The sequence below is a fragment of the Rana temporaria genome, chromosome 1, assembly GCF_905171775.1.
Source record: "Rana temporaria chromosome 1, aRanTem1.1, whole genome shotgun sequence".
NCBI classification, from domain to species: domain Eukaryota; kingdom Metazoa; phylum Chordata; class Amphibia; order Anura; family Ranidae; genus Rana; species Rana temporaria.
In genome coordinates this window covers 240,153,646-240,181,583 of record NC_053489.1, presented here as the reverse complement: position 1 = coordinate 240,181,583, position 27,938 = coordinate 240,153,646, and the positions used below count along the sequence as shown (strand labels likewise).

At 41.7% G+C, this 27,938-nt stretch overlaps 1 protein-coding gene across 1 annotated transcript; it reads left to right on the top strand.

The window, feature by feature from the left end:
* On the top strand, positions 1-25,251 carry NIPSNAP1 (nipsnap homolog 1). Its single transcript, XM_040351956.1, has 10 exons — positions 1-166; positions 4,675-4,802; positions 15,239-15,284; positions 18,561-18,655; positions 18,724-18,794; positions 19,035-19,175; positions 21,971-22,002; positions 23,714-23,808; positions 24,644-24,727; positions 24,848-25,251. The coding sequence occupies exons 1-10, from the start codon at positions 84-86 to the stop codon at positions 24,910-24,912; spliced, it is 840 nt and encodes a 279-aa protein (XP_040207890.1). The 5' UTR covers positions 1-83; the 3' UTR covers positions 24,913-25,251.
* Positions 25,252-27,938: the final 2,687 nt, after the last annotated feature.

Sequence of the window (27,938 nt, the reverse complement as noted above, 5' to 3'; positions counted from 1 at the left end):
CTGTGCACAGGCGCGGGGCTACGGGAGCGCGCACGCACGGAGAGAGCCACCTGAAATCCCATCTTTCATGTGACACTGGAAACATGCTGACAAGAGTATCTATGATTCCGGCTCTGAGACAATGTCCTGGGCTGAGAGGAGGATGTGTGGCCGAACTGACGTGCGGGTAAGAGGGGACTGCAGAGGGTTCTACTAATAACATGCATTGTATCCTCCTAGGGAGGAGAGCTTATTCCCATCCACTTCAAATAGGGTGCACTGCATTGCAATGTGTGGAAGGGGGTGTGTATTCACTATCAGGAGGCTTCATGGAACCTTTGTCACCTGCAACAGCTGTGCACAGGCACATTTGTACTCTATGTTTGTAAACACTGCAATATATATATATATTTTTTTTTTTTTTTCAGTACCAACATCTTATGGATTGTGTGTGTGTGTGTGTATATATATATATATATATATACACACACCTTTTTTTTTTTTTTGCTTTTCCTTGTCTTTTCCTTGTATTTTATATACTTGCCATGTAACCTATTTTGTTTAGTGTGCTGGTTTGTTCCACCTGTTTGTGCACATCGTCACGTCCCTGTCACTTGTCCCATCTCAGGACTGTGGTGCCTTGGGCATGAGGAGGGTAAAGGTTGTGTTTGTTTCATGGACTGAGAACGATTAACCTTTCACTCTTTCATCACGCAGTTAAAGCGGGAGTTCAACCAATTCTTTTTTTTTTTTTTTTTTTTTTTTTCCTTAGCTTCCTGCTCGTTTTGTCTAGGGGAATTGGCTATTTGTTTTAAAATATGATCAGTACTTACCCGTTTTCGAGATGCATCTTCTTCTGTCGCTTCCGGGTATGGGTCTTCGGGAGCGGGCGTTCCTTCTTGATTGACAGTCTTCCGAGAGGCTTCCGACGGTCGCATCCATCGCGTCACTCGTAGCCGAAAGAAGCCGAACGTCGGTGCGGCTCTATACTGCGCCTGCGCACCGACGTTCGGCTTCTTTCGGAAAATCGTGACGCGATGGATGCGACCGTCGGAAGCCTCTCGGAAGACTGTCAATCAAGAAGGAACGCCCATTCCCGCAGCCCATACCCGGAAGTGGCGGAGAAGATGCATCTCGTAAACGGGTAAGTACGGATCATTTTTTAAAACAAATAGCCGATTCCCCTAGACAAAACGAGCATGAAGCTAAGGGGAAAATGTGCAAGGTATGGGTGAACCTCCGCTTTAAAGCAAACCTATGTTCAGAAAGTGACACTAGGTCTTCCTGACCCTGTGTTGCCTAAACATGACCGCTGTATTCTAAACAAACAGGTATAACAACGATTTAAACACATTAAAGGAAGCTGTTTTACCTCCCCAGATTTGTTTCTCCTGTTCATATATTCCTGAGATCACAGCTCTACCGCACAGCCCTGTCTGGTAGGGGAGCAGACTTGATTTATCTCTGCTGCAGATAAAGAAGACTTTCAATTTTCTTTTCACCAATTTTTCATTTACTCCCTTCCTCCCCCTTCACCTAAATTTCAGAAATTTGTATTTATTTTGTAAATACCTTGCAGGAGGCTGCATAATCTGCGAGCTGGTCATCTCTTCCTGGGTCTAGCAGTGTCCGTCTCCTGCAGACACTCAGTACAGCTATCTGCCCATTCACCTCCCTTGCAGACAGTTACTGAAGTGCATGAAAAGTAATGAACTATGAGGGTGCTTATCAGAGTCCTCACAGATCATCGAGAACTACACGCCATCTGATGCGGTGGAAGATAGTACTTGTCGTTTTATCATAACACGGCTGTGTGAGAGGAGCCCTGCAGAGTTTAAATTGTGACAGTGGATGTGGGGAAAGGATCCCCCATCTGCTGTTGTGTGGGGAAGGTGAACTTATCCTTTATAATAAGCAAATACTTCTCTGTGCCTTGAATTGATTGCTCTCTAGGTTCAACTGGCCTTCTACTTTCTGTGCCATATCTTGCCTAATGTGAGAGGTGAAGGCATTGCATGGTTCTGTAAGCGTGAGGGATTAACTGCTTCCCACCCAGGCAATGTATATAAATGGTTTGATGGGAGCTTCCCATACGTCGCTCAGAACGGGTGCCCACATGCAGCTGCGCGATCCTGTGATCTTTGGATACAGCCCATCACAGATTGGGACATGGGCACTGTGATTGGCGCTCCTGAACATGTGATGGCTGTGTCCCAATCACAGCCTTCACACAATGTAAACCGAGACGTGTCTCTGTATCGGTAATGCTTGGTGCGGAGGATGCTGCAGCCTGTCACTCTGATGTAATTGATGATTTTACACAGAGAGCTGTCACACAGACTGCAGCCATCCCCACACGGTGCACTCCCTGTCTCATAAACATCTGTACCAGTGTCCAATCAACAGCTATGACTAAGCACTAGTTTCAGAGCGAAACGCGTCAGACAATTTTTGTTCCTGCTTTGCTAAGTGCATTGCCTGCACCTGAGTTGTCTGCAGCGGTGGATGTTCGTTTGGGTTCCCACCTGGAGTGGCTATTCCCTTTTCCAATCAACATCTGTCAGTGCACCAGTACACACATCCACATCTGCAATAGTGTTCCATTGCAACTTTTTAATTTTTTTTTTAATTTTTATTTTTTTTAATATAGAGTTAGATTTTTTTTTTTTTCTTGTGTATTTTGTGCGTGTACTCGAGAGAGAGGAGCCGGACTGCAGGAGTTGGGAGTAGGCAGGCCTCCCCCAGAGGCAATCTGCCACCTTTCTCCATGCCACGGGTGGCAATGGCGGGTGTGTGAGGGGGTCCTCCCACACAGCCCGCCCTACCTGCTCCGCTTTGAAGCCCAACGGGGCAGAGGGACTCCCTATAAGGGAGTGAGAGGATTTTCCCGCTCAACCTGCCCCGTTAGTCCTTCACCTCTCTTTTTTTTAAAGACCGCGTGGTCAAAGTGCGTGCATGTTAACCCAATTTCGAGTGCGTGTAAGTGTGGTGTTTTTTGTGGGAGGGGGGTGGGCGTACTAAGCGCAGGCTTACCTCGCATAGCACACCCACCGGGAGCCGGGCTGAGACCACCAAACTCAATTCACATGTAGCCGAGACCAGGATCCGAACCCCTAGCTGCAGAGGTGAATGGCTTGTCAGCGCAGTGGCAATCGCGTTGAGCCACCGCAGCTCTGTTCCATTGCAACTTCAACATCTGTTGGTGGATGATCAACATCTGTAATAGTGTACAAGTGCACATAAACATCTGTCAGTGTAACAGTGTCCCACCAATAAATTAATAAAAATGAAAGCGCCCGCATCCCATTCCCCCCCCCCGCCCCCTTGCTCGCATGCAAAGACGAACGCATACGTTGGTCATCTGCTACCCTCATTCTGCACAACTGAAAAGTATAGCTCCTTTCTTGTCGCTGCTCTACTCAGCAAATAACTCCTTCCAATAATAGTCTTGCATATTCTCCCTAATCACATCATGGTTTTAGAGCAGCCAGACTCTCATGCACAGGTTCACATCTATTCTTCAATAGAGCTGTGTATAAATATCCTCCATTCACAGACAGAAGAAACCTTCCTAATTACTTACAAATGTTCACTTATAATCACATTGCTGAATTCACCATAATCACTGTCATTTCTCAGCTGCTTTTCAATACCGCATCTAATTTGTTCATTTGTCTTCAGTGATGGTAATAGAATTGGTTGAATTAACAAAAAAAAATGTTATTTTGGATCAGATGGAGTGTAAAATGGTTTTAAAGCGGAGGTTCACCCTAAAAACTATTTTCTAACATTACATTGTGCTCACTCGACATTGACAGTACGCTCATGTTTTTTTTTTTTTGCCGTACATACCGCTGTATCGCTATTTTCCCCGCTGGCTTCCGGGTAGTGGCTCCCGCGGGAGTGGGCATTCCTATGCACAGGCTAAGTGATTGACGTGATGACAAAAGCTTCCCCCCGGCGCATAAGGCGCGTCACGAGTTGCCGAACGTCGGTGCGCAGGCGCTGTATAGCGCCGACTCGCAGTTCGGCTTCTTTCGGCAACTCGTGACGCGCCTTATGCACCGGGGGGAAGCTTTTGTCATCACGTCAATCACTTAGCCTGTGCATAGGAACGCCCACTCCCGAGGGAGCCACTACCCGGAAGCCGGCAGAGAAAATAGCGATACAGCGGTATGTACGGCAAAAAAAATAAAAAAAATCGGCGTACTGTCAATGTCAAGAGTGAACACAATGTAATTATAGAACATTGTTTTTAGGGTGAACCTCCCTTAATGTAATGGTCATCAGTAGCAGTCCTGCTTACCGTTGACATATGGCTTTTACCACTTTGTTTTTTGCGTATGTATTGCTACATCACTATGGTCTGAGGCATGCTTAAGTTACAGGAAAGTACACATTTTCAGAGGGATTGGTTTCCAGTAGAATTTATTTTCTGTAATGATTAAATACTTTTGTACGATCGGATTTCCACCCAACTTTTCCACGGATTTTGGTCCAAAGGGCGTTGCCAATGAACTTGTTCTGCATAAATTTTCAGCCAACTTTCACCAAACCACATGGTTTTTCAGCTCTTTACCGCCACCCTTTGGGCAACTTCTGCCATTGTTGTCTGATGTTTAGCTGATTTTTTTTTTTTTTCGTTTCTTTGGCCCCTTTTTTTTATTTTCAATGTTTTCTTTATCCCAATGTTAGGTACTCCTCTGATAACCGTGAAAGCAGCTGGCTTCGCTCACTGTTTGTGCGGAAAGTGGATCCTCGCAAAGATGCACATTCAACTTTGCTTTCTAAGAAGGAGACCAGTGGACTGTACAAACTTCAGTGTAAGTAAGCCTTTTTCTAAGGTGTTTTTGCTAGTTTTATTTAACTCCAGACAATAAAAAAAAACTATCCCTTGCAGTGGGGCTTGCTTATGTCTAGGGTGGAAAATAAAATGAGTAATACTCACCCACATCTCCCCATGCCCCAGTCCATATCCCTGGACTAGACATGATGACGTCGATGGATAGTCTACCACCAGAGTGTGGAGGAGCTCAATTTGCCAGGGAAGCAGAGGATCGGGTAAATAAAGGATTTTCTTCTCTCCACTAAATAAAAAATAAATAAACTATATTAACCACTTTACAATACCTGGATGATGCCAGCTGCAGGAACCCCCCCCCCGTACCATTTTGCTATTACAAGCAGCAGCAGGAGGGGCTGCTGGGGACGCCCCTCCTGCTGCCTTCCACGGCTCTTGCTCACTCGTCCCACCGGGAGGCCCGAGCTGCTGGCATGTCCGCTGGCTGAATGGAGGCACATACAAAGCCAAAACTGGCTATGATCGGGTCTCAGCTATGGTAACCTGGCAAAATCAAAAATATTCGAAGACGCCAATCTTGCCGTTTTGAATACTTTCAAGTGCAAAGGAGGGATTTTGGATCTTATTAACCCGAGATTTCACCATAAAGAGTACCTGTCATGTCCCTATTGCTGTCACAAGGATGTTTACATTCCATATGACGGCACTAAATGTGATTTTTTTTTTTTTTTTTTTTTTTATTTTTTTTTTTTAAAAACGCCCCTGTGCTAGTGTGCTAAGGCAAATGCATGCGTCGGTCCCACATGCACGCAAACAGCGAACGTCCCACACATAAGGTATTGCTGCGAATGTCAGATCATGGGCAGTAATTCTAGCACTAGACCTTATCTGTAGATATAAAGTTGTAACCTGTGAAAACGATTAAAGCATTGTATAACACAAACTGCAGAGCTCTGACAAAAACTGAAAAAAGCCCTTGCTATAGGTGTAGGCCATTTAGGGCCCTTTCACACTGGTGCATTTTTGCCGCGTTTTCGCGGTAAAAATAGCGCTATTAAAACGCTCCCCATGCCCCCTCCATTAAAATGAATTAAAAACCGCTGTAAAAACGGAGCGTTAAAATCGCGGTAAAACACTGCGATTTTTAACACGTTTTTACCGCGTTTTTAATTCATTTCAATGGAGAGGGGCATGTGGAGCTTTCTAATAGCGCAATTTTTACCGCGAAAACGCGGCAAAAACGCACCAGTGTGAAAGGGCCCTTACATACCTTATAAAGCCTGACTGGAATACTCCCAGGACGTTGCCAAGTGAGGCCTGGTCGTTGCTGCTCACCTCCACCATCACAGGAGTGAGTTCTTAAATGCTGAGCTCAGAGCTACTGCATCAGCTGAGAGAGAGAGAGAGAGAGAGCATGTTTGAAGTGGTTTGAATCTGAGAAATGGCTTGCTCCCTTGATGGTGGAGGTGAGCAGTGATGACAAAGGCCTTACTTGGCAACGTCCTGGGAGTATTCCAGTCAGGCTTCATAAGGTATGTAAATGGCCTACACCTATAGCAAGGGCTTTTTTCAACTTTAGTCAGAGCTGCACAGTTTGTTTAATCTACAAACAACCCTTGCATGCAAAGGCAGTTTTTTTGTAAAGGTGAACTATCCTTTTAAGTGGTTAACCCTTGCAGTGTAAATGCAGCCCACCTGCAAGGCATCATTTGTTATTTTTAATCTTTTTATTTAGACTTGCTTATAACAAAGTTACAAGAAAAATACAAAACAAAAGGCATTGAGACAAATCCGTACAATATCAGGGAAAAAAAGTACATTGTAAATACTGAAATAGAAAATGTAACAAAAGAAATACTCCACAAGGGAAAAATAACGATCAAGCCCAACTAGCCCATTGGGTGTGTGAGGAAGCAGTAAGAGTACATACAAATCTATAGGCAAAAACTTTTTTTTTTTTTAATCTTGTTCTGCCTATGGCGAGTTTCAAGATCATCCTGTTGTAGGCAGATGTGGTTCAATCTCTTCCATATGCCGTTTGGTGCGAAGAGAGAGCAAAATGGCCAACATCTCTGAAGGAAATAAGACAGCAGGGAGCCTGTGTGGAGGAGGTGGCTCCAGGAACTGGGGATGGCTGACTAGGGCTGAGGGGGCAATCCTCCCTGAATACAACAGGGAGCCCTGTTAGATTGGTGGCTGCAGCTGAAGGTGGCCGCTGGGAAGGTATGCAGTAAGGAGGCTGTCCTACCATACAATCAGCGGATGAAGAAGGGGGAATTGCAGAGTCTTTTGCTGTGGCAGTGGGCACCTAGAAGCCAATCTAGTGCAGAGAGCAGTGGGAGATTGCACAGAACCCAGGTATGCAGCAGCAGTCTTGGCGCTTGGGCAGTCTGTGTCCTCAGACTGCCATGTTCAGGCACGCCTCCTGAGGTATAATATATATATTTTTTTTAAGTTTCCAGAGTTGGGCTTTTATAGGTCATTTGGGCCAAAACTAGATTGATGCGGCCACTATGTGTGATGTAATGGTCTGTAGTAGCATTGGCTACATAGAGTAAGTGACACTGTGTTCCAGCGGAAGTACAGACTTTGTCTGCTGCTACCGAGGCTGATGGAAGGGGTGACATTCGCTTGTTAAATCTCTCCATTATCTAAAACCTGAAACTTGCCTCTTTGATAGATTGATAATGCCTGACCGTTTCCACACTTGGGTCTTGGCATCTACACTTCTCCCCACCCTTGTACTATTTGCCAGGTGTAGGACTGTTGTCTTTTCAGACACAACCAGTATTGTACTCCAGCAGTGCTGGCCTTAAGTAAGCTCCAAACTGCATGGCCACACTATGCTGGAAATTGGCATGACCTAGAGGAGTTTGTTTTGCGGTGCTCTGAACAGCCTGCAGGGCCACCTTCTGTACATCCCTCCATAATGGTGCTTGTTGAGGCTGTGGACCCCAAGGAAATTGCTTAACCCTCCTTTCTGAGCCTGTCTGCATACATTTTGGGTTATTGTACTTTTATAAGGTGGGTGGATCCGTTGTGAGGAATATAGTAGGCTAACTGGCTGGGTATTTTCTTTGACACTTTCTAGAGGAGCTTGTCAGTGCTTTAAAGACAGTGACAACCCCCCCCCCCCCCCCCAACTGTGAAAGGGAGGGCCAAGGTGATGGTTGCGTCTGCATTGGATTTAATATGGAAACTGTTAGATCCTAATTTCTGCTTTGTGGAGGCAGGACATGGAAAAGCATATCTGTATTCCTATTATATAAACTTATTTTTAGGGGTGCTGGTTTTTATCACCCTATTCTACCTTCAGACATAGATGGTAGTATAACATAGGAGTAAAGCAGTGTTTTGTTACTGTGTCGTGGAACGCATGCACAATTGTGCTCGTTCCTGACACACAGACAAATGCTCTGCTCTTTAGGGATGCCATTTAATTCCTTATTAGTACCCCACATGTTGGCAAACGTGGGGTGTTTTGGTGCGGTGCAATTAAAAAAAAAATGCAGTTGCAGTGTGGTGATGATGCATTTACGGGATTAAAACAGGTGGTGAGGCGACATATAGCCTCCTTTACCGCCTGTCAAATGCTTCTGAAAAGGGATCTGAGCATTGATTGCTTTTCAGATGAGCAGCAGTCCTTGGTGCTATTGCGAATAAACCCATTAGCCATCCAATGTGCCGCAGGAAAACACACCGTTTGTGTTGTGTGATGTAAACAGGGCAGGCCCTTGTTGTGACTGGCATTTATCCAGTGCAGAAAAATATCAGTCACCGTATACTTTTCTGGCAGTAGTTCCCTTAAGTACTACCAGCGCCTAATTCAATCAAGCATTTGCACCAGTGTGCATTACCAACACATGCAACAAATTCCAGTAGTTCTTAGGACTGTCGCTTTAGGAGCCTACTGCTATGGCAGTAACACATTCTTGAAGAATAACCGACAGTTGCCAGATTTGGAAACTGGTGATAATCAAGAGATTTTTTTAAGCTGGCATACAGAGGTATGCCAGTAATCAGAATGAGCCATAGTTGTGCTGGGAATTAGGAGAGGGCACATATCCATAAAATTATCAATCCACGAGACCAGAGTTTCCAAAATATCATTCAGTGGGCAGTCCTTATCAGTGTATATCAGCCTTTCCAACAATTGGTTTTGAGAGTTGCAATACATCCTTTCTTCTATTGTGGGAGGGAATAAGGTAATCCAATTTCTAAAATTGTTTACAGGCACTAAAGATTGCTTCACTAATTACATCAGTAGTGTATTGGTACAAAGTGGATGTATCAGAATACCCAAGTATAACTTTAAGGGAGTTTATACTCTAATACTGTATTTGGTGTAGAGACAACTTTGTGCCAGTAGCAGAAATGTTTTGGACATCACATTGAGAGAGATGAATGAGATCTGCTCCGTCTTTCCCACACTTAATACAGTTTGGATGAGTTAGTAGCTTAATATTAAATCGAGACCTAGATGTACTGTATGATATGTCCCATCTAGAATTAACAGTTGGGTCAATCTTCCAGACTGTGACTGAGACATTTCGGGTAATATATTACCAATTTCTTCTCTTTGTTCATCCAAAATAGTGCCTAAATTCTGCTCCCACTGATATTTACTTCATTGGGGGAACTCCTTCACATATTTAGTAAGTAGATTTGTATACAGATGTTAGTTACATGGACTAAAATGTCAAGTATCGGGGTAGGGGTCACCTTTTGACAGCTTCAATTTTATCCTGGGCTTACAAGGCTGGGTATAGCTGTCAATATTGATAAAAGGATTTATTATTGGAGTCCAAACAGTTTCAGATTGGTCAGATGACTTTAGGACGGCCTGAGGGTATACCGCAAGCTTAACAACTCCAGGAGAGTCATATGGCCACAGGGAGATGTATAGATTCCTAACACCCAGTAGAAGTTGGACAGCATTCCACACCTTTCCCACCAGATACATAATAGGGCACGTACTGTGCCTTGAAAAAGTATTCATATTCCTTGAAATTTTCCACATTTTGTCATGTTGCAACCAATAACGTAAGTGTATTTTATGTGATAGACCAATACTAAGTGGCACATGATTGTGAAGTGGAAGAAAAATGATAAATGGTTTTAAAAATGTTTTTTTTTTTTTTTTTAAATTGTAACAAGTAAATAACTGAAAGTGTGGTGTTCGTTTTGTATTCAGCCCATTTACTCTGATACCCCTAACTAAAATCTAGTTGAACCTATTGCATTCAGAAGTCATTTAGTAAATATTCCACCTGTGTGTAATTTATCCTCAGTATAAATACAGCTGTTCTGTGAAGCCCTCAGAGGTTTGTTAGAGAACCTTTAGTGAATAAACAGCATTATGAAGGCCAAGGAACATGCCAGACAGGCCAGAAATAATAAAAATAAAAAATCTCTAGTTTTGAACATCTCTTGGAGCACTGTTCAAGCCATCATCCGAAAATGGAAAGAGTATGGCACAACTGCAAACCTACCAAGACTAGTTTTATTTTTATTTTTTTGGAGGGGGGGTGGGTGCACTAATGTTTTTTTATTGCGCACAAACACGATATAATGCTTATTAATAATAATAATTATATATATATATATATTTTTTTAATGCTTTAACCACTTCAGCCCTGGAAGGATTTACCCCTTTATTGACCAGACCATTTTTTGCGACACGGCACTGCGTTGCTTTAACCGACAGATGTGCAACGCTGTATCCAAGTAAAATTGATGTCCCATGCACTATAAACAAAGCGTACATTTTGGAAAAAATCTATTATATATAATGTAATTTTTTATTTTTTTTTCTATAATACATATCCAGTAAAAAAAAAATCTTCAGTTTAGGCCAATATGTAGTCTATGGATTTTTGGTAGAAAAAAAATCCCAATATGCGTATATTGATTTGCGAAAAGTTATAGTGTCTACAAAATAGGGGAAAGATTTAAGGAATCTCTAAAAATGCACTATTCACTGTATAAATGGCACTGGCAGGGAAGGGGCTAATACTAGGGGTGAACAAAGGGTTAAGTGTTCCCTAGGAAGGTGCTTTCTAACTGTCAGGGAGATGGACTGACTAGGAGTAGAGAGATCGCTGTTTCTGATCACTGGGAATCTCTCCAAGGCGTGACCGCGGCCGCCGTGCATCCTGCATCTATTACACTAAACAACGTACAGGTATGTAATTTTGCGCAATAGAGCCATAAGCTGCAGCATGTGTGGTGGGCAGTCTTAACGTGGTTTAAAATTGCATCCACCCTTAGAATGATGGCAAACTATGGTTCTTAAAAATCTCCATAGGAAAAAAAAAAAATCTCCATAGGCGACGCTTTAACGCCTTTTTACAGGTTACCAGTTTAGAATGGTGCTAGAATTCTTGCTCTCGCTCTGACATTCACAACAATGCATCACGTGTGATGCAATCACTGTTTACATATGCATGCTTGAGTAATGTGTGTGTGTGTGTGTGTGTGTGTGTAAGAACGGTGGGACGGGCTTTTCCCTCTTTGGCCCTTGTGGCAGCATGGGCCATGAACGGTCCTCAAATTTCTCCTCTGGCCTCCAATACTGATCAAATGTAGATCAGTTTGAACGGCTGCTTTCCTGGCGTCTAATGGCCAGGTAAGCAAAGAGGCAGAACCGGAAGTTACAACCTACTCGTCGGTTCCTCTTTGCAGTCATCACCACTAGTTGAAGGAAAGAAAATGACTTGATTCCCCCTCATCAACAGTCAGTGTTGATGAGGGAATACCTCCTGTGGAGCCATTGTGTTCTTCTAGTTGGGGGAGAGAGAAGCATTCCCCGCCAGAAGAACTCGTGATTACTGCTAGCAGCTATAATCGCATAAAAAAAAAAAATACAACAGGCTGGTTGACAGACTTGCCCATACATGGTTTGAACCTTGGCCGGTTCAGCAAATTTGTCTATGGCCAGCTTTAGTAAGGCCTTCAAACTATACCTTGTGAGGAGGTAGTTTCTTAAATTCATCCCAACTAATCTCTTTACAAAATTAAAGGGGGAGAGGTGACCAGGGATAGCTGAAAGTTAATACATTTTCAATATCTTTGAGTTTTTGAGTAGTCAGATGTTCCTCTGCTATTTTTTGCAGTGTATTAAAGGAGTTGTAAACCTTCATGTTTTTTCACCTTAATGCATCCTATACATTAAGGTGAAAAAACACCAGCTACTTACTGACCCCTGAGCCCTTGCAAGTCCCATGTTGAGAACGCGCTTGCTTCTCGGCTCTTCTCAGCCCGGTCTTCTCGGCTCTTCATTGAATAGATTTATAGCAGCGCAGCCATTGCCTCGTGCTGCTGTCAATCAACTACAGTGACGTGTTGGCCGGGGGGGCGGGGCCGAGTCCTGTAGTCGGCGGCTATGGACACCGGATACAGGACTTGGAAGCGTGCCCACAAGGTAACCTCCTTGGGAGAGCGCTTCCTGGGGGGGGGGGTTACCAGAAGCAGGGAGGAGCCGAAACAACCGCCGTCGGACCCCAGAAGACGTGGATTAGGGCCACTCTGTGCAAAACGAGCTGTACAGTGGAGGTAAGTATAACATGTTTGTTATTTAAAAAATAAATAAAAAAATTGAAGCTTTATTTAACTTTAACTCCTTTTAAGCTTACATTTTAGAGCAGCGTGTGCATTGTCCTGTTACACATCTTCTAGCCTGGTGACCTTCCACCTCCTAGGCTATGGTTTCTAGTTTTCATGTGGTTTTCACACCCTTGCTTATCCTCTCGTGTATGCCATCCTGGAAGATACCTTGGTAACTCCATTTCCAGGAATTGCCTAGAATGCCACTCAGTTCCCTCTCTATGTAATGTTTTGTTGATGTTGGAAGTAAATGTTTTGTCTGTTTTTGATTTTTGTTCTGACAGATTGAGGCATCAATGAGGGCTGCTTCTTATGGCTTGTTTACACTTGCTTGGAATTTAACACACTGCCTACTGCTCCAACATGAGAAATACACTTTTTATTTATTTTTTGTGTGTGAGATAATTGACACATGCAAATGCCTTCTATTTGAAGAAGGCTGTGTGGATACATTTGAAATGTTGCCATTTCATGTTACAAGCAAACAGTAGGTTGAACTGAGGAGAAATAATCTTCAGGGGGCCGCATTATATCTGTGGGTTACTCCACCTAATTTGCAAGAGATTATAGCACTCTGATACTCACTGTTGCGGTGGCAATTTCAACATTTTCTAAAGAAAAGATGGCCATAATACTTTTTTTTCTTGAAATACTAGAAGTAAAATATATTGGGGAAATCTTTATCAAATAGAGAATAACTTGGGTCCCATTTAGTTCAAATTTATAAGCTGCTAGAGTTGGGACATGAGGTCCAAACTGTGTGTGTGTGTGTGTGTGTGTGTGTGTGTGTGTGTGTGTGTGTGTGTGTGTGTGTGTGTGTGTGTGTGTGTGTGTGTGTGTGTGTGTGTGTGTGTGTGTGTGTGTGTGTGTGTGTGTGTGTGTGTTTGTTTGTTTGTTTGTTTTTCTCGGCAGGATGTGTTCTAGAAATGGATAGTGCCCCATGGAGATATACACTCGTTGGCCACTTTATTAGGTACACCTGTTCAATTGCTTGGTAACACAAATTGCTAATCGGCCAATCACATGGCAGCAACTCATTTACGCCGCATTTAGGCATCTAGACATGGTAAAGACGACTTTCTGAAATACAAAACAAGCATCAGAATAGGGAAGAAAGGGGATTTAAGTGAATGAATGTGGCATGGTTGTTGGTGCCTGACGGGCTGGTCCAAGTATTTCAAAAACTGCTGATCTACTGGGATTTTCACGCACAACCATCTCTAGGGTTTAGAGAGTGGTCTGAAAATGAGAAAATATCCAGTGCGCAGCAGTTGTGTGGACAGAAATGCCTTGTTGATATGAGAGGTCAGAGGAGAATGGTCAGACTGGTTTGAGATGATAAAAAGGCAACAGTAAATCAAATAACTACTCGCTTAAAACTAAGGCATTCTGAATGCACACATCAAACCTTGAAGCAGTCATGTTGGAACAGGAAGAGGCCATGCCCAAACTGTTCCTACAAAGTTGGGAGCGTGACATTTTCCAAAATGTCTTGGTATGCTGATGCATTAAGAGTTCCCTTCACTGGCCGAGCCCTACCCCTGAAAAACAACCCCACACCATAGTCACCTCCTCTCCTCCCCCCCCCCCCCCCTCCACCAAATGTTTTGGATCAGTGCACAAAGCAGGATCAATAAAGACATAGATGAGCAAGTTAGGGGTGGAGGAACTTGACTGGCCTCCATAGAGTTTTGATCTCAGCCCGATGGAACACTTTGGGATGAATTGGAGCAGGGACTTAGAGCTAGGCCTTCTTGTCCACATCAGTGCCTGACCTCACAAATGTGTTTCTGGAAGAATGGCCAAACCTTCCCATAGACACAATCTTAAACCTTGTGGACAGCCTTCCCAGAAGAGTTGAAGTTGTTGGAGCTGCAAAGGGTTGGCCAACTCAATATTGATCCCTACAAACTAAGACTGGGATGCCATTAAAATTGCACCACATGTACTGGCCTTCACTGGTAAGAAACCCAACTTCTTTTACCAGCTTGTAAAAAAGACCTATGCACATTGAAATACATTTTGAATGAGAGAAAAAGGAGACAGCCCTTAGGTCCTCAAATTTGTTAAATGAACTTGGAGTTCCCCATTTTCGATAATCTGACATTCCCTAGGAAGATTGGGTTTACCACTCCTTAAAGGGGTTGTAAAGCTTTGTATGTTTTTTCACCTTAATGCATCCTATGCATTATGGTGAAAAAACACCTTGCACTCTCTGGTCCCCCAGCCCCCCTGTTTTACTTACCTGAGCCACAAAACTCCTTGGGCGCAATGGTTTCCCCCAGCTTGAGGCGGCTCTTCATTGGAGATTGATGGCAGCACAGCCATTGGCTCCTGCTGCTGTCAATCGAATCAATGATGCAGCGTGCCGGGCGCAGAGCCGAGTGACACACTTGGCGGCTTTGGCCGCCATTGTATCACACGGGAACGCGCCCACAAGCTAACCCCCTTGGGAGAGCGCTTCCCAGAAGGAGGTTCGCTCTTGCGGGGAGGAGCCGATACAGCCGCTGGGGATCAGGGCCACTCTGTGCAAAACGAACTGCACAGTGGAGGTAAGTATGGTATGTTATTTTAAAAAAAAAAAAAACCTTTACAACCCCTTTTAAATAAATATTTAGTAGTATTAACGTGTGATAAGTTAAGTCATGATATTTGCTTTTGTATATTTTTTGTTTACTTATTGTCCACATTCTGTATACATTTTGAAATTTTGTATTAAATTGATTATAAAAAAAAAATACGTTGTATTGTGCAAAAAAATTAGAAAGCAAATACAATATGATTTATTTAAACAATGGCATGAACTTCCTCCTTAGTTTTCACATCCCTTTTTTTTTTTTTTTTTTGTTTCAGTTCATAATGTAAAGCCAGAATGCTTGGATGCCTATAACAAACTGACGTAAGCATTTTAATTTCCCTTGCAGTTATGTGATTTGTCTGTGTGTGAATTGTGTACTTTAACATTCTTTGATTTATTACCTCCATGAAAGTCTTTTGTTCCCAACTTTCAAACCGCATGAAAGGGAGCATTATCGGTGCCTATTTATAATATCTCAAGGTGGATAAGATCTGTCGCCAACACACCAATAAGCTTATTTTAAAGTAAAACAATTTTTATTTTATGATCGCATAGAGAAACAATGTTTTGGGACTGCACGGGGACCGGTCATTATGCCTGACTTTGAGCCCTGGTTCACACCAGTGCGACTGGTGACAGTTCAAAAATCACATGACAAGTCGCACCCTATTTGCGGCAATGGAACCGTTCAACTGACTTTGAAAAAGGTTTAGCGTCTCATTTTCTAAGATTTCACTTGCCTTGACTTCTGTTAAATGAAAGGCGTTAGACTTAAAAGGTTGTTGCATGAAAGAATGCTGCTTGTAGTTTTCTGAAATGTATAATGAAATGCTGTTAAGGCACCTTTTACACTTATACCACTTGTCCCACGATTTGTGATGGCAAAGTAGCATGACCAGTCGTGTCCAAAAAACAGAAGGCAGAGGACAAAGGACTAGTCGCCAGTGTTGCCTGTGCCCTTCCTACTGCTGATCTTTTCCCATTACTGATTTTCCTTGCATGGTTTCTTTATGTGGGGGGGGGAGCCATCTTGGTAGAGGCTCTGCTTTTTGTTTATGTTGGAGCTTCCAGCAAGGAAAACTCTTAAGCCACGTACACACGATCGTTTTTTGGCATTAAAAAAAAAAAGACTTTTTAAAAACGTAATTTAAAATGATCGTGTGTGAGTTTCACATCGTTTTTCGGCTTCTGAAAAATGACAAAAAAAAAATTCGAACATGCTGCATTTTTACACGTCGTTTTTTAAAATGTCGTTTTTCGTGTTGTTAAAAATGATCGTGTGTGTGGGCAAAAACGACGTTGTAAACCCGCGCATGCCCAGAAGCAAGTTATGAGACGGGAGCGCTCGTTCTGGTAAAACTACCGTTCATAATGGAGTAAGCACATTCATCATGCTGTAACGGACAAAAAAGCGCGAATCGTCTTTTACTAACAAGGAATCGGCTAAAAGCAGCCCAAAGGCGAATAGAACTTCCCCTTCAGAGTGCCGTCGTACGTGTTGTACGTCACCGCGCTTTGTTCATCATTTTTCAAAATTGATGGTGTGTGGGCAACATCGTTTTTAATGATGAAGTTGGAAAAAACTTCGTTTTTTGGACATGCTGAAAAACTTTTTTTTTTTTTTTTTTTTTTTTCCATGCTGAAAAACGATTGTGTGTACGCGGCATGAGCAGCACAGCAAATCTCACTCCAAATCTTCTGAGACTAGCAGTCAGCGGCAGCAGCACTATAAATCTCACACTGCAGATATACAGCTATGAGCTATTATTGGTGCATACTGTATTTGGTATTGCTTAGGCACAATTAATATACAAGTAAAAACTCTACATTTTCTCTATACCTTTTGCCACTCGCTTTTTGAGCTCAGTTTCACATGATGCTGGTGTAGACAGCAATAATGTGTAAAATTCAGTCGAATCTAGCATATTTGGTAATATACCCATGCCAAGTTGCCACATTGTATTAGTTCATACAAAGGTCCCATTCACAATTCTGGGTTTAAATTATGTTTATCAAAGCTCACTTGTGCTTTCCAAGCGTATATTTTATATCTAAAGTGTGCCTTTTTTAAAGTGGTTGTAACCCCCCCACCCCCCCCCCCCCCCCCCCAAAAAAGAAAAAATACTAATTTTTATAAAAAAAAAAAAAAAAAAAAGGGGGGGTTGCCATCCGGGGCCCCTGGAGACCTCCGGACCTCTAAAAAAAATAAAAAAAAATTGCCCTTTAATAAAAAATAAAATAAAAATATATTAAAAAATATATATTTTTTTTTTTTATAAAAAAATAATAAAAAAAAGGGGAGTTGCCATATGGGGCCCTGTGGGCCTCCAGGCCCCTGGGGACCTCCGGACCCCTAAAAAAAAAAAATCTAAAAAAAAAAAAAAAAAAAAGGGGGGGTTGCCATCCGGGGCCCCTGGAGACCTCCGGACCTCTAAAAAAAATAAAAAAAAATTGCCCTTTAATAAAAAATAAAATAAAAATATATTAAAAAATATATATTTTTTTTTTTATAAAAAAATAATAAAAAAAAGGGGAGTTGCCATATGGGGCCCTGTGGGCCTCCAGGCCCCTGGGGACCTCCGGACCCCTAAAAAAAAAAAATCTAAAAAAAAAAAAAAAAAAAGGGGGGGGTTGCCATCCGGGGCCCCTGGAGACCTCCGGACCTCTAAAAAAAATAAAAAAAAATTGCCCTTTAATAAAAAATAAAATAAAAATATATTAAAAAATATATATTTTTTTTTTTATAAAAAAATAATAAAAAAAAGGGGAGTTGCCATATGGGGCCCTGTGGGCCTCCAGGCCCCTGGGGACCTCCGGACCCCTAAAAAAAAAAAATCTAAAAAAAAAAGGGGGTTGCCATCCGGGCCCCTGGGGACCTCCGGGCACCTTATAGGTGTAATGCCTGTACCCCCCTGATGGCGGCCCTGCCTATATGACTTCCAGAAGATGTCAGTCTGCCCCAGCTGGGCCCGAGTGTGAGGTGTTGCCTCCTTTGCACTGTTCCTCCTCCCCCCGTTTCCCATCTTTGTTTCATTACTTTTCTCTACCTCCCTTCCTGGAATCCCATCTTTCCTGTACTTCTCCCTTCTCTAGTTTCATGAGTGTTTGACTTTCAAGCTGGTTTTTGGCTTTTGATCCCTTGTCAACTCAAGTGATGCACTCGAATTACATAGTTACTTATGAAACTTGAGGCATTCAATGTCTTGTCAGGTTATGCAGTGTCTTTACCGTAGGGGGCCAAACCATGTACAAGATGGCACCTCTTTATATGCAGATGTTTTATATAGGCCTATGTATATATTGCAGTATCTGTTTGATCTTTCAATGCCTGTGGGTTATTAATAATACGGTAATAATAATAATAATATGCCCTAAATAAAGAATATACAAAGACGGCTACTGGTAGATTTGTTTTGACATTTGCCAACATTTTAAGATGTCTGTCTAGAATCTATAATTTTGTTTCAGTAAAGTGAAAATACAATGTATTTTTACTTTACTGAAACAAGAATGTACGCAATTTAATTTTATTTCCTTGCTGTAAAAAAGGAATAGGACTTGAAACTTCTTTCTTCTTCTTTCTTCTTTTCCATGCAGGGAAGAGGTCCTACCCAAGCTGCACCAGGATCCAGATTACCCATGTGACTTGGTGGGTAATTGGAATACGTGGTATGGGGAGCAAGACCAAGCAGGTGAGTGCAGATAATTTGGGTGGGCACTGGCATATTTTCTGGTTAAATGCTGATTTTCCCCTTTTCAGTTCATCTATGGAGATTCTCTGGGGGATATCCTGCTCTCATGGACTGCATGAATAAATTACGAAATAACAAGGTAATGAACATATGACCGAGCCTCAAAATCCTCATGTATGAATTTAGTAGAAACACATCTGCTTTATATCTTATTCAACACGGTGCCTTTTCATTTTCTTTTAGACTTTCCAGCTTTTCACCCCTCATTCTGCTGTAGGATTTCTTTCTTTTTTTCCTGCCTAGTTCACATTATCCTGAAAATACATGTCTAATACTTGGCAATTCATATCAATGCAACACCATATCCTTTCTACTGCAGGAATACCTGGCTTTCCGCGAGGAGCGTAGCCGCATGCTGCTCTCCCGCAGAAACCAGCTTCTTCTCGAGTTCAGTTTCTGGAATGAACCAGTACCTCGTAAAGGACCCAACGTGTATGAATTGCGCACATACAGGTTAAAGGTAATACTCTTTTATCCACATACAGAGAGAGCACAGCATGTTGAGGCTTATGATCTCCACTTGGAAATTGGTGTGAGGCCTAAACATTTGGATTAAATTGTACTGAAAATATTTCATAAACCCACCTAATTTTACTGCATAAGTAAAACTAGTCATGCATCAAATGTTTTTTTTTTTTTTTTGTAAATATGAAGTGAATTCCTGCTTGTTCTACTTGTTCTTAATCATGGGGGCCAGGAACGTAAACTCCTGCTCAGACTAGTTTTATTGCAGGCGCTTATTTTTGTAAACCGATTATAAAGCGATTTTAACAGCTAAAGTATATCTATAGCCATTTTTAATGTTGAATAGAATGGAGCAGGGATTATTAAATGGCAGACTGTGGTCTCGAAATGGGCAGAGTCACAGTCCTGTCTGGACCGTGGCCTCCACTTATCAACTGTATGAGCTCTCCCGAGACTACCTCCTGGACACTGCTGTCATCCTTGCAGCAGGCGGGGGCAGGAGGTGCTACAGATCAGAATGGGAGTAATCCCCAACTTGTGGGCATAGTAAGTTCCTCCCACCCCTGTCTGCTGTGAGGATGACTGCGGCAGCTGGAAGGGAGATTTGGAAGAACTCGTCCTGCTAAGTGCCTCTACCCTGCCGAAGGTAGGACAGTGCAGGGGAGGCTTACATTGAAAATGACACTCATGTAGAGGGGCACTTTGACATAAAGTGGTTCTGTATTATAAAGGCACACTCCAATGTAAAGGGGGGTTGTGATGTGAAAGGGAACTGAGTAAACTGTTGGACTGCTTTTTAAAGGGAGGACTATGGACACTGATGTAAAGGGGGTGGGGGGGACTGTGATGTTAAGGGGGGCTGAGGATACTGATGTAATGAGGGGTATAAGATGTGGAGGGGGTTTGATGTAAAGGGTGGGCTAAAGAGATTCATGTACAGGGGGACGGTGATGTGTTTTAGTGCAAACATGAGGTTCAGAACTCTGCCTAAAGAAAATTTTACTGACTGGACCTTGGTGAATTTTTAATTCAAGACCCCCAGAACAGAGGATCACTAAAGCTCCTGAATTTTTTTTTCCTGTTTTTATGTTGTGCTGGGGAGATTTCCCTTTCACATCCTGTCCTGCAGTCACAGTAATTAAAATTTTCTCTAAAATGTCTCACGAGTAGTCATTATTTGTATGCTACGGTATGCACAGTACAGTTTGGCACTTTAACTATAAGAAGTGTGCAATGCAGGATCTATCCTCCCTTCTGCAGCCACTACTTCCGTGCTCCCAAGTATCCTCTTTTAGCTATTGGGCATCTGCTGTTGATACAATGTGTGTACAGCTCAGGCTTTCTCCCGGGGGCAAACATTGCTATTCAATTCGCCATATTGTGCGGGCTGTATTGCCCCATAAGGCTGCTTATAGCTTATGATCTACAGGATCCTGAACTGAGATTTTGACTTGAAGTCACTTGTGGAGCATATGAGTCTCCTGGATTGCCCCCTGATCAATCTATTTTTGTTCCTGAGCCAATCTGTATTTCTATACTGAATGTGAGGCATTCCCTCATAATAATAATTTTTCCTATGGGGAGAATTTTTTACGACTACTTAATGCTTTTTTGAGCTTGGAGATATCTCTGTGGATATGTTTCTCTGTTTTTCTTTGGAATTTCCCTACCTGTAAAGTTCCCGACATATGCATATATCTATGCCTATATGGTTCAGATGACTTTGAGATAGTGAAATTTATTTTCCACTATTATCTTCTCTTGTCGTTCCTGAAGAATCCTCGTGGCGAAACACGTAGACGCACAGGGAAGATTTTTCATACTTGACATCTTGTATGGTTTTCCTTCATTTTTGTTATTTTATGTATTTGTTATAATTTTTATTACAAAAAAAATATTTTTTTCGCCATTCCTGTCTGTGTTGCCCTTCAAAGTCCAACCATTGGTTGCTTCTCCTGAGTAACTCTGTCTTTGTCTACTGTTGATACAACTCCTGAGTATGCTAGGACAGGATACCTGCATGTTTCTTTTGACGCAAATCCCGAACATGTAGCCCTTCTTTTTTTTTTTTTTTTTTTTTTTTTATTTAGAGATTAGTTCCACTTAGGTTATAAATCAATGATTATGATTAGTGATGCTATGACATATTGCATTTCTTGGTGAAATGGTTTAGTCTTGTATATAGACTCTTAAAGGAGATACCCAGTGAAGTATTTCATTTTAAAGCAAATGATCTTTACTTGTACAAAATATTGTAACAGGTTAACATGCTTTTCAGGCACCAAATTAATTCTTCTTCATGATATTCTAGTTTTTAGTGTTGCAATGTATGCACAACATTTTCATAATTGCAGCACTAACATGTAAACATTTTTTGGCTCTATACTCACTGTTACTGATTTTTTACACAGCTGTGTGCATTGTTCCATAGACATCAATTCACCTGTGTTCAGTTCAGTAAAAAAAGTGCTTTTTTTTTTTTTTTTCCTCCTGTATGCAAGAGGACGTATACAGCAATGAGAACAGAGCCATAAAATACAAAAATATATACGGTACATTTGAGTGCATTTTTTACACACACGTATGTATACATGCTTTTATTGCAGTTATGACAACTAGGAGAGGATGAATAAGAATTTTGTATATGCATGCATGCGTTTATGCATGGTCTTTACAGAACATTTTACTCAGGATCTTTCTGTCAACATCTGTAAATTATTACATCTGTGTGCAAGAGCAGTTAAGCCAACATTGTCGTACGTACACTAATGTAATTCTCTTACCTTCTAGCCTGGAACAATGATTGAATGGGGAAATAACTGGTGAGTTACATAGTGTTTAGTGTGTGTTTTTTTTTTTTTATATATATATATATATATATATATATATATATATATATATATATATATATATATATATATATATATATATATATATATATATATATATATATAAATTTTTTTTTTGTATGCTCCCTCACAGGGTATTTGCTTTTCTAAAGACTACTTTGTACTTCTAAAAATAAAATAAATAATGTTGGTTCATTTAATTTGAGGGTGAACCATTGTAACTCTTAAAAGCTTGTTTTGGCTGTACTTCTATGGATCACTGGAGTGCAGTTAATTTTGCTCTCCTGTGACCAGTTTTCAGCAGAGAGCAGGCTGAAGTCCGCTCTCTGCTGACATCACAGAAGTTGGTCCAGGCTCCGTGTGATCGGCACTCGGCTCAGACTGCCCCCTCCACAGCCCAGCGCTCCATTGAGCTAGGAGGGGGCAGAGAAGAGAGAAACAAGTGATCGGTGGTGTTCAATCGCTTGGCTCTCGGTGTAGAGGCACTGGGGGACAGATGCAGCATCGTACCAATGCTGCATCCAGCTAGGTAAGTATGAATCTAAAAAAATAAAAAAACGACTTCTCTTTTAATTGGTTAAAGCAGCCTTTCTCAACTTTTTAAGTACTGCTCATGTCTCAGGGAAGACCTGCCATGATTAGGTCTATGTACAGCTCACAGTAAATCGGCATGATTTTTAGGTTGTAGATGTACTAGTGATAAAATAATGTAGAGTACTTGATGTATTTGACACCCAGAGCAGGTCATTTTTGAATACCCCTCCAGCAATATCTCACAAAGGTTTTAGCAGTGGTCATAAACATAATAATAATAATGGTCAAACCGTGAACATTTTAGTGCTTCCTTTTTTATATGGTGGTAACATGGCAATTGTGTGTGTGTGTGTGTGTGTGTGTGTGTGTGTGTGTGTGTGTGTGTGTTTTTTCCATTTGCTGTGATTACTTTAAAAAAAAGCATCATTGTTTTTATGGATTATGTTACTTTTACAAGTATGTTCATTGATTGGTTTATTTAAAACGCACATTTGATTCCCAAATCCTTAAAGTGGTATCAAACCCAAAAGTGAGCATTTTATTATATTGCAGATTACCAATTAGATGTGCATTTTGTTTTTATCTGTTGTAGACTTTCATCTGGTGAATCCAGCCCATAAATCAATTTTTCAAAAGAGATTAGAAAATGAGATCATTTAACACTGTCAGTGGTGCATACAATGATCTGTTTATGTAAAACCTTTTATCCCAAAAGGAAAAACACTGTTTGCTGTAACTGCTTACAAATTGTTAGCTGGAGTTTGGCTTTAATTTGTTAGAGGTTTAAAAATTGCTAGTACATCTGACACTCCGTTCCCCCCAGACTCGCGGTGCTGCTGTCAAAGATAACCCTTTATCCAGAGTGTAGGCATTCTAATGCAGGTGGTGTGTTACTGGTCAGATCACCAGGTGAAAACGGGGGGGACCCAAACCACATTAACGGGGGGGACCCAAACCACATGATTGGTAAGCTGCAATATATTGCATATTATTTTGTTTTGAGTTTAATACCGCTTTAATTAGGTAAACAGTTCTAATACACTGTGAGGGGTACAGCAATGTTTGCTTGTGTTAGTCTGTCATTAGTTGCTACAGAAGTCACACATGTCTAAATTACTATTCCAGATAATTTTCTCTTTACCCACTTTAGGGCTCGTGCTATAAAGTACCGCCAGGAGAATCGGGAGGCTGTTGGAGGATTTTTTTCTCAGATTGGAGAGTTATATGTGGTGCACCACCTTTGGGGTAAATCTAGTAAAACACTGTAGGCAAAATTGTACTGTTAAATGATTTTGTACGTGTACTTTTTTTTTTTGAGGTTATTTTCTACTATCAACAGCTGCCAGGGTTGGCAAAAATGTTATATAGGCTCTGTACGTGGCACACTCCCTGGGCCCTGCACTCTGTGTGTGGCACACTCCTGGTGGCTTCATAATTTATTTATTTTTTTAGGCTTCCTTTCCTTTTATTTTTATCTAGTGATCTATCAAGTAAGTCTGTTGTTTTTAATGGAGCAAGCTCTCTTGCCAATGTAGCACTTAGAGGGTTGAGACAAACCATTTATCACAGACAGAGGTGCTTACAATGATCAACTATTCTTCATGTAAAACCTTTATCCTGAAATTAAAAAATGGTTGCTGCTGTAACTACAGTTGAGCTGGAGTTTGGCTTGACTTGACTTTCCCAAGCCTGACAATGTTGCTGTCCAACGGTGTCTCTGTGCTCTTTCATCCAAAGGTGTGATTTGGTTAGCGTAAAGCCGGCCATACATGGATGGAATTCCAAACAAATTTTTTCTTTTGAAAAAAATAACTTGTGTGTCTTTTGTGCCACCATTGATTTCGAAATTTACCCAACCAAACCTTCAATTTCACCTCATGTTTTTACAGAAAAGACAATTTGTGGCTGTAAATCTTTTCTGTCTTTCCAGGTCCGCTCATGCACATGTCGTGTGTGGTGTGTTTTTATTTTATTATTATAATTAATATTTCTCACACGATTCTCCTTGGCATTTGACCCATGTGTGGCCTATTTAAGCCTTAATAAGTAATATAGAGTTTATCAAATTTTTGTTTCTCAGCTTACAAAGATCTACAGTCTAGAGAAGAAACTAGGAAATCGGCATGGTCAAAACGTGGATGGGATGAGAATGTGTATTACACAGGTAAAAACACTATCTGAATCCAATTTTTAAAATTCTATAAAACAATAAATGTTGGTGATTTATGCCACTCTTTGGGTCAAGTAGATTGTTTGTTTATTTATTTTTTGCCATCTTTTACAGTTCCTCTTGTCCGTAACATGGAGTCTCGTATTATGATTCCTCTCAAGATCTCCCCTCTCCAGTGATCTTTTCCTCCACCTGACCAAATAACTTCATAGTGATTCCTGTACTTTGAATTGTAAAGGACTGTGCACCTTATTTCTGTATTGAAGATTTCTGGCTGCAATAAAATGCTGATCTCTGTTTGGCTGGAACTTAGCCAGACAAATGACTGAAGAACTTGTTTTTTAGAGCAGTGCTATGTCTATTACATCATGATTTGCAGTATCAGTGCTAGATTTTTGAGGGTATTTTTGATGTATCCAGTTTGCTCAGGGAGTCTTTAAAAGAAGATTATCATAAGCTGCTAAAGTAAACAATATATTAAACAATTAAGTGCTGAAATAAGCACAATTTTTTGTCCTATAAGTTTCTGCTCTTGTTTTCATTTATTTTTTATTTTTTTTATAATAATCGGTTGATATGCTCGCTAGAAAATGTAGGGGTGTAAAAAAAAAAAAAAAAAAAACCTGCTGTGTATGTTTTATAATGTAGCTTACTGTTGCACAGTGTATATAATATCCCATCCCCTTTATTTTTATTTTTTTTTTCACAATCAAAGAATAACCTCCCATCTTATATCCTACAACTTACCATTGCTGAGATCTCATTTTGAATACAATTTTCTGGAACATCAGTCAACATAAAAAATGTTTAGCCTCCAAAGTACACAGGCTACTGTTACATTGTAGAGAACAACTTGGACAAGAAAACAAAAACTTTGTTTAGGTCAGTCAGTTCTTCAGTGCAAATCATGTAAAAAAAATCTCATATCTTGTTATGTTGAGTTGACAGCTTAAAGCAAACCTGTACTTGGCCTATTCAGGTTTGCAAGATGGGTAGCACCCGCTGGTGCTTACCTTACCTTCCCTTGTCTTCCTATGCAGAGCTCTAATAATAATTTTATACTTTTATGTGCAGCACTTGTGACTTTCTCCTACCACTTGCAATGGTTGTTGGTTGCCAGGCCTGAGTCCTATAAAGGCTGGGAAAGGGGGAAGCTCCTTAATTCCTTCCAAAGCTGTGACCGAGACCAGACCCTGGACCTACATACTATAATTTTAGGGATCCGGCAAGTAAATGTGGCAGAGCGAGAGGGAGGTTAAGTATTTTTAAACAAAGAAGGATACCACACAACCAGCACCAGCGAGACCAAGAAAGGACGAACCCCAAAAGTAGCTTCATCAGAGGACTAACAGCAGTGCAACCTGCTTGAGAAAACTGCGATCACATATTAAAACATATATCTTAGTTATTAAGGCATAAAGAAACCTCCATTCACCATCAGGAATTGACAATGTTGTCACCTTAAAAGCAATCGAGCCTGGGCCACCATCTCACTGTCATTCATTTACTTTCCAGTGATGTATAAGCGCTAAACGGAAATGTAGAGCAGTCAAACCAGGATGACCTAACCGACCATCGGGTATGACTGAAATCTGGCTAAATACACAAGGCATTTACAAGCGAGTACACACTGGTAATAAATCGGTCTACTTGGTAGTGCTTGCATAAGGAAGTAGCACAGGACCAGCAGTAGTGCCTTGCTTAAAGGAAGATGTTCATAGCAGCAGTGCTAAGCAATGTCATTTATATCCTCAGTGGGCATGAAGGCAGGCTCATCTTGCATCCGTATTCAGTAATCGAAAACAGAAGTCAACTCTTTAGGACAGTCCTAAACTCAATGATGTACCAATTAGCTACAGTACAGTTGGCATTGGTCCTTCTTAATAGCAAGTGGCTTAGGCAATGAAGTGTAGTTGGTAACGGTTTTCAACACACCAATCGATCATGTTCTCTGACCATATATACTGGTGTATAGAGCCTATATAAATCTGTCTCTCTAGGATAGCAAAGAAAAGCCCCATGTGTTACACTAAGGCCCCTTTCACACTGAGGCGGTTTGCAGGCGCTATTGCACTAAAAGTAGCGCCTGCAAACTGACCCTAAACAGAGGCTGTTGTTTCTCCAGTGTGAAAGCCCAAGGGCTTTCACACTGGAGCGGTGCACTGGCAGGACCGCTCCAAAAGTCCTGCTAGCCGCATCTTTGGAGCGGTGTGTTTACCGCTCCTTCCCATTGAAAGCAATAGGAAACCGCGGCTACATGCCTCTGCAAAGGTGCATTGCCGGCGGTATTAACACCTTTTTTGGCTGCTAGCGGGGGCTAAAACCGCACCGCTAGCTGCCACAATTCCACCGGTATACCGCCACCGCACCTCCCGCCCCAGTGTGAAAGGGGCCTGCCTGGAGGCTCTCATCACTCCAGTGCTGGGTGACTGATCTCAAACATTGGTTTGTCTACACCTCACTGCTCAGTAGCCTACTGTCCTCCTTATTGCTGCCAGCAACTAACCACGTCCAACATCTCATGCCTTTTAGTTGGGCATAGTCAATCCACTATGAATTGTATGGACAGAGGGGCAGCATTTAGATTGCTGCCAGTATAAATGGGGCCTGCTTTATTAAGAATTCTGGCTACAGGGCAATCAAGGTAAGCAACACTCTGATTAGGAAAAGGATTGTTACCTATAAGGCTCATTGGTTGGAAAAGATCATAGGAGGCTATGATTTAATTTTTTTGGGGTGTGAGAGCCCTGAAAGAGGCTTGTACTTTTTTTTGCAAATTCTTTATTTTGAAAAGAAGGTATCCAGCACTCAAAAATAAAAAATTCATTTGGGTACAGTGTTGTATGATCACGCAATTGTTGTTCAGAGTCACAGCGCTGAAAGCCGAAAATTAGTCTGGGCAGGAGAGGGTTTAAGTGCCCAGTAAGCAATTGGTTAACCACTTGCTGACGGCCGTACGACTGCGCGGCTCCCAATCTCTAACAGGCCGTGTTTTTACGGCCTCCCCTTTGCACGTTCCCCGCGCGCGCTCCCGAGCGCGCAGCGGGGAACTGCTGTGCTGGCCGTGTCCCTTGGACACAGCCAGTCACAGATCGCCGTGAACGGCCAATCGGAGCGGCCGTTTCCTAGGCGATCTGTGCGGCCAATGAGAGATGATCTCATATGTTTACATATGAGATCATCTCTCATTCCCGGCTCTCGCAGA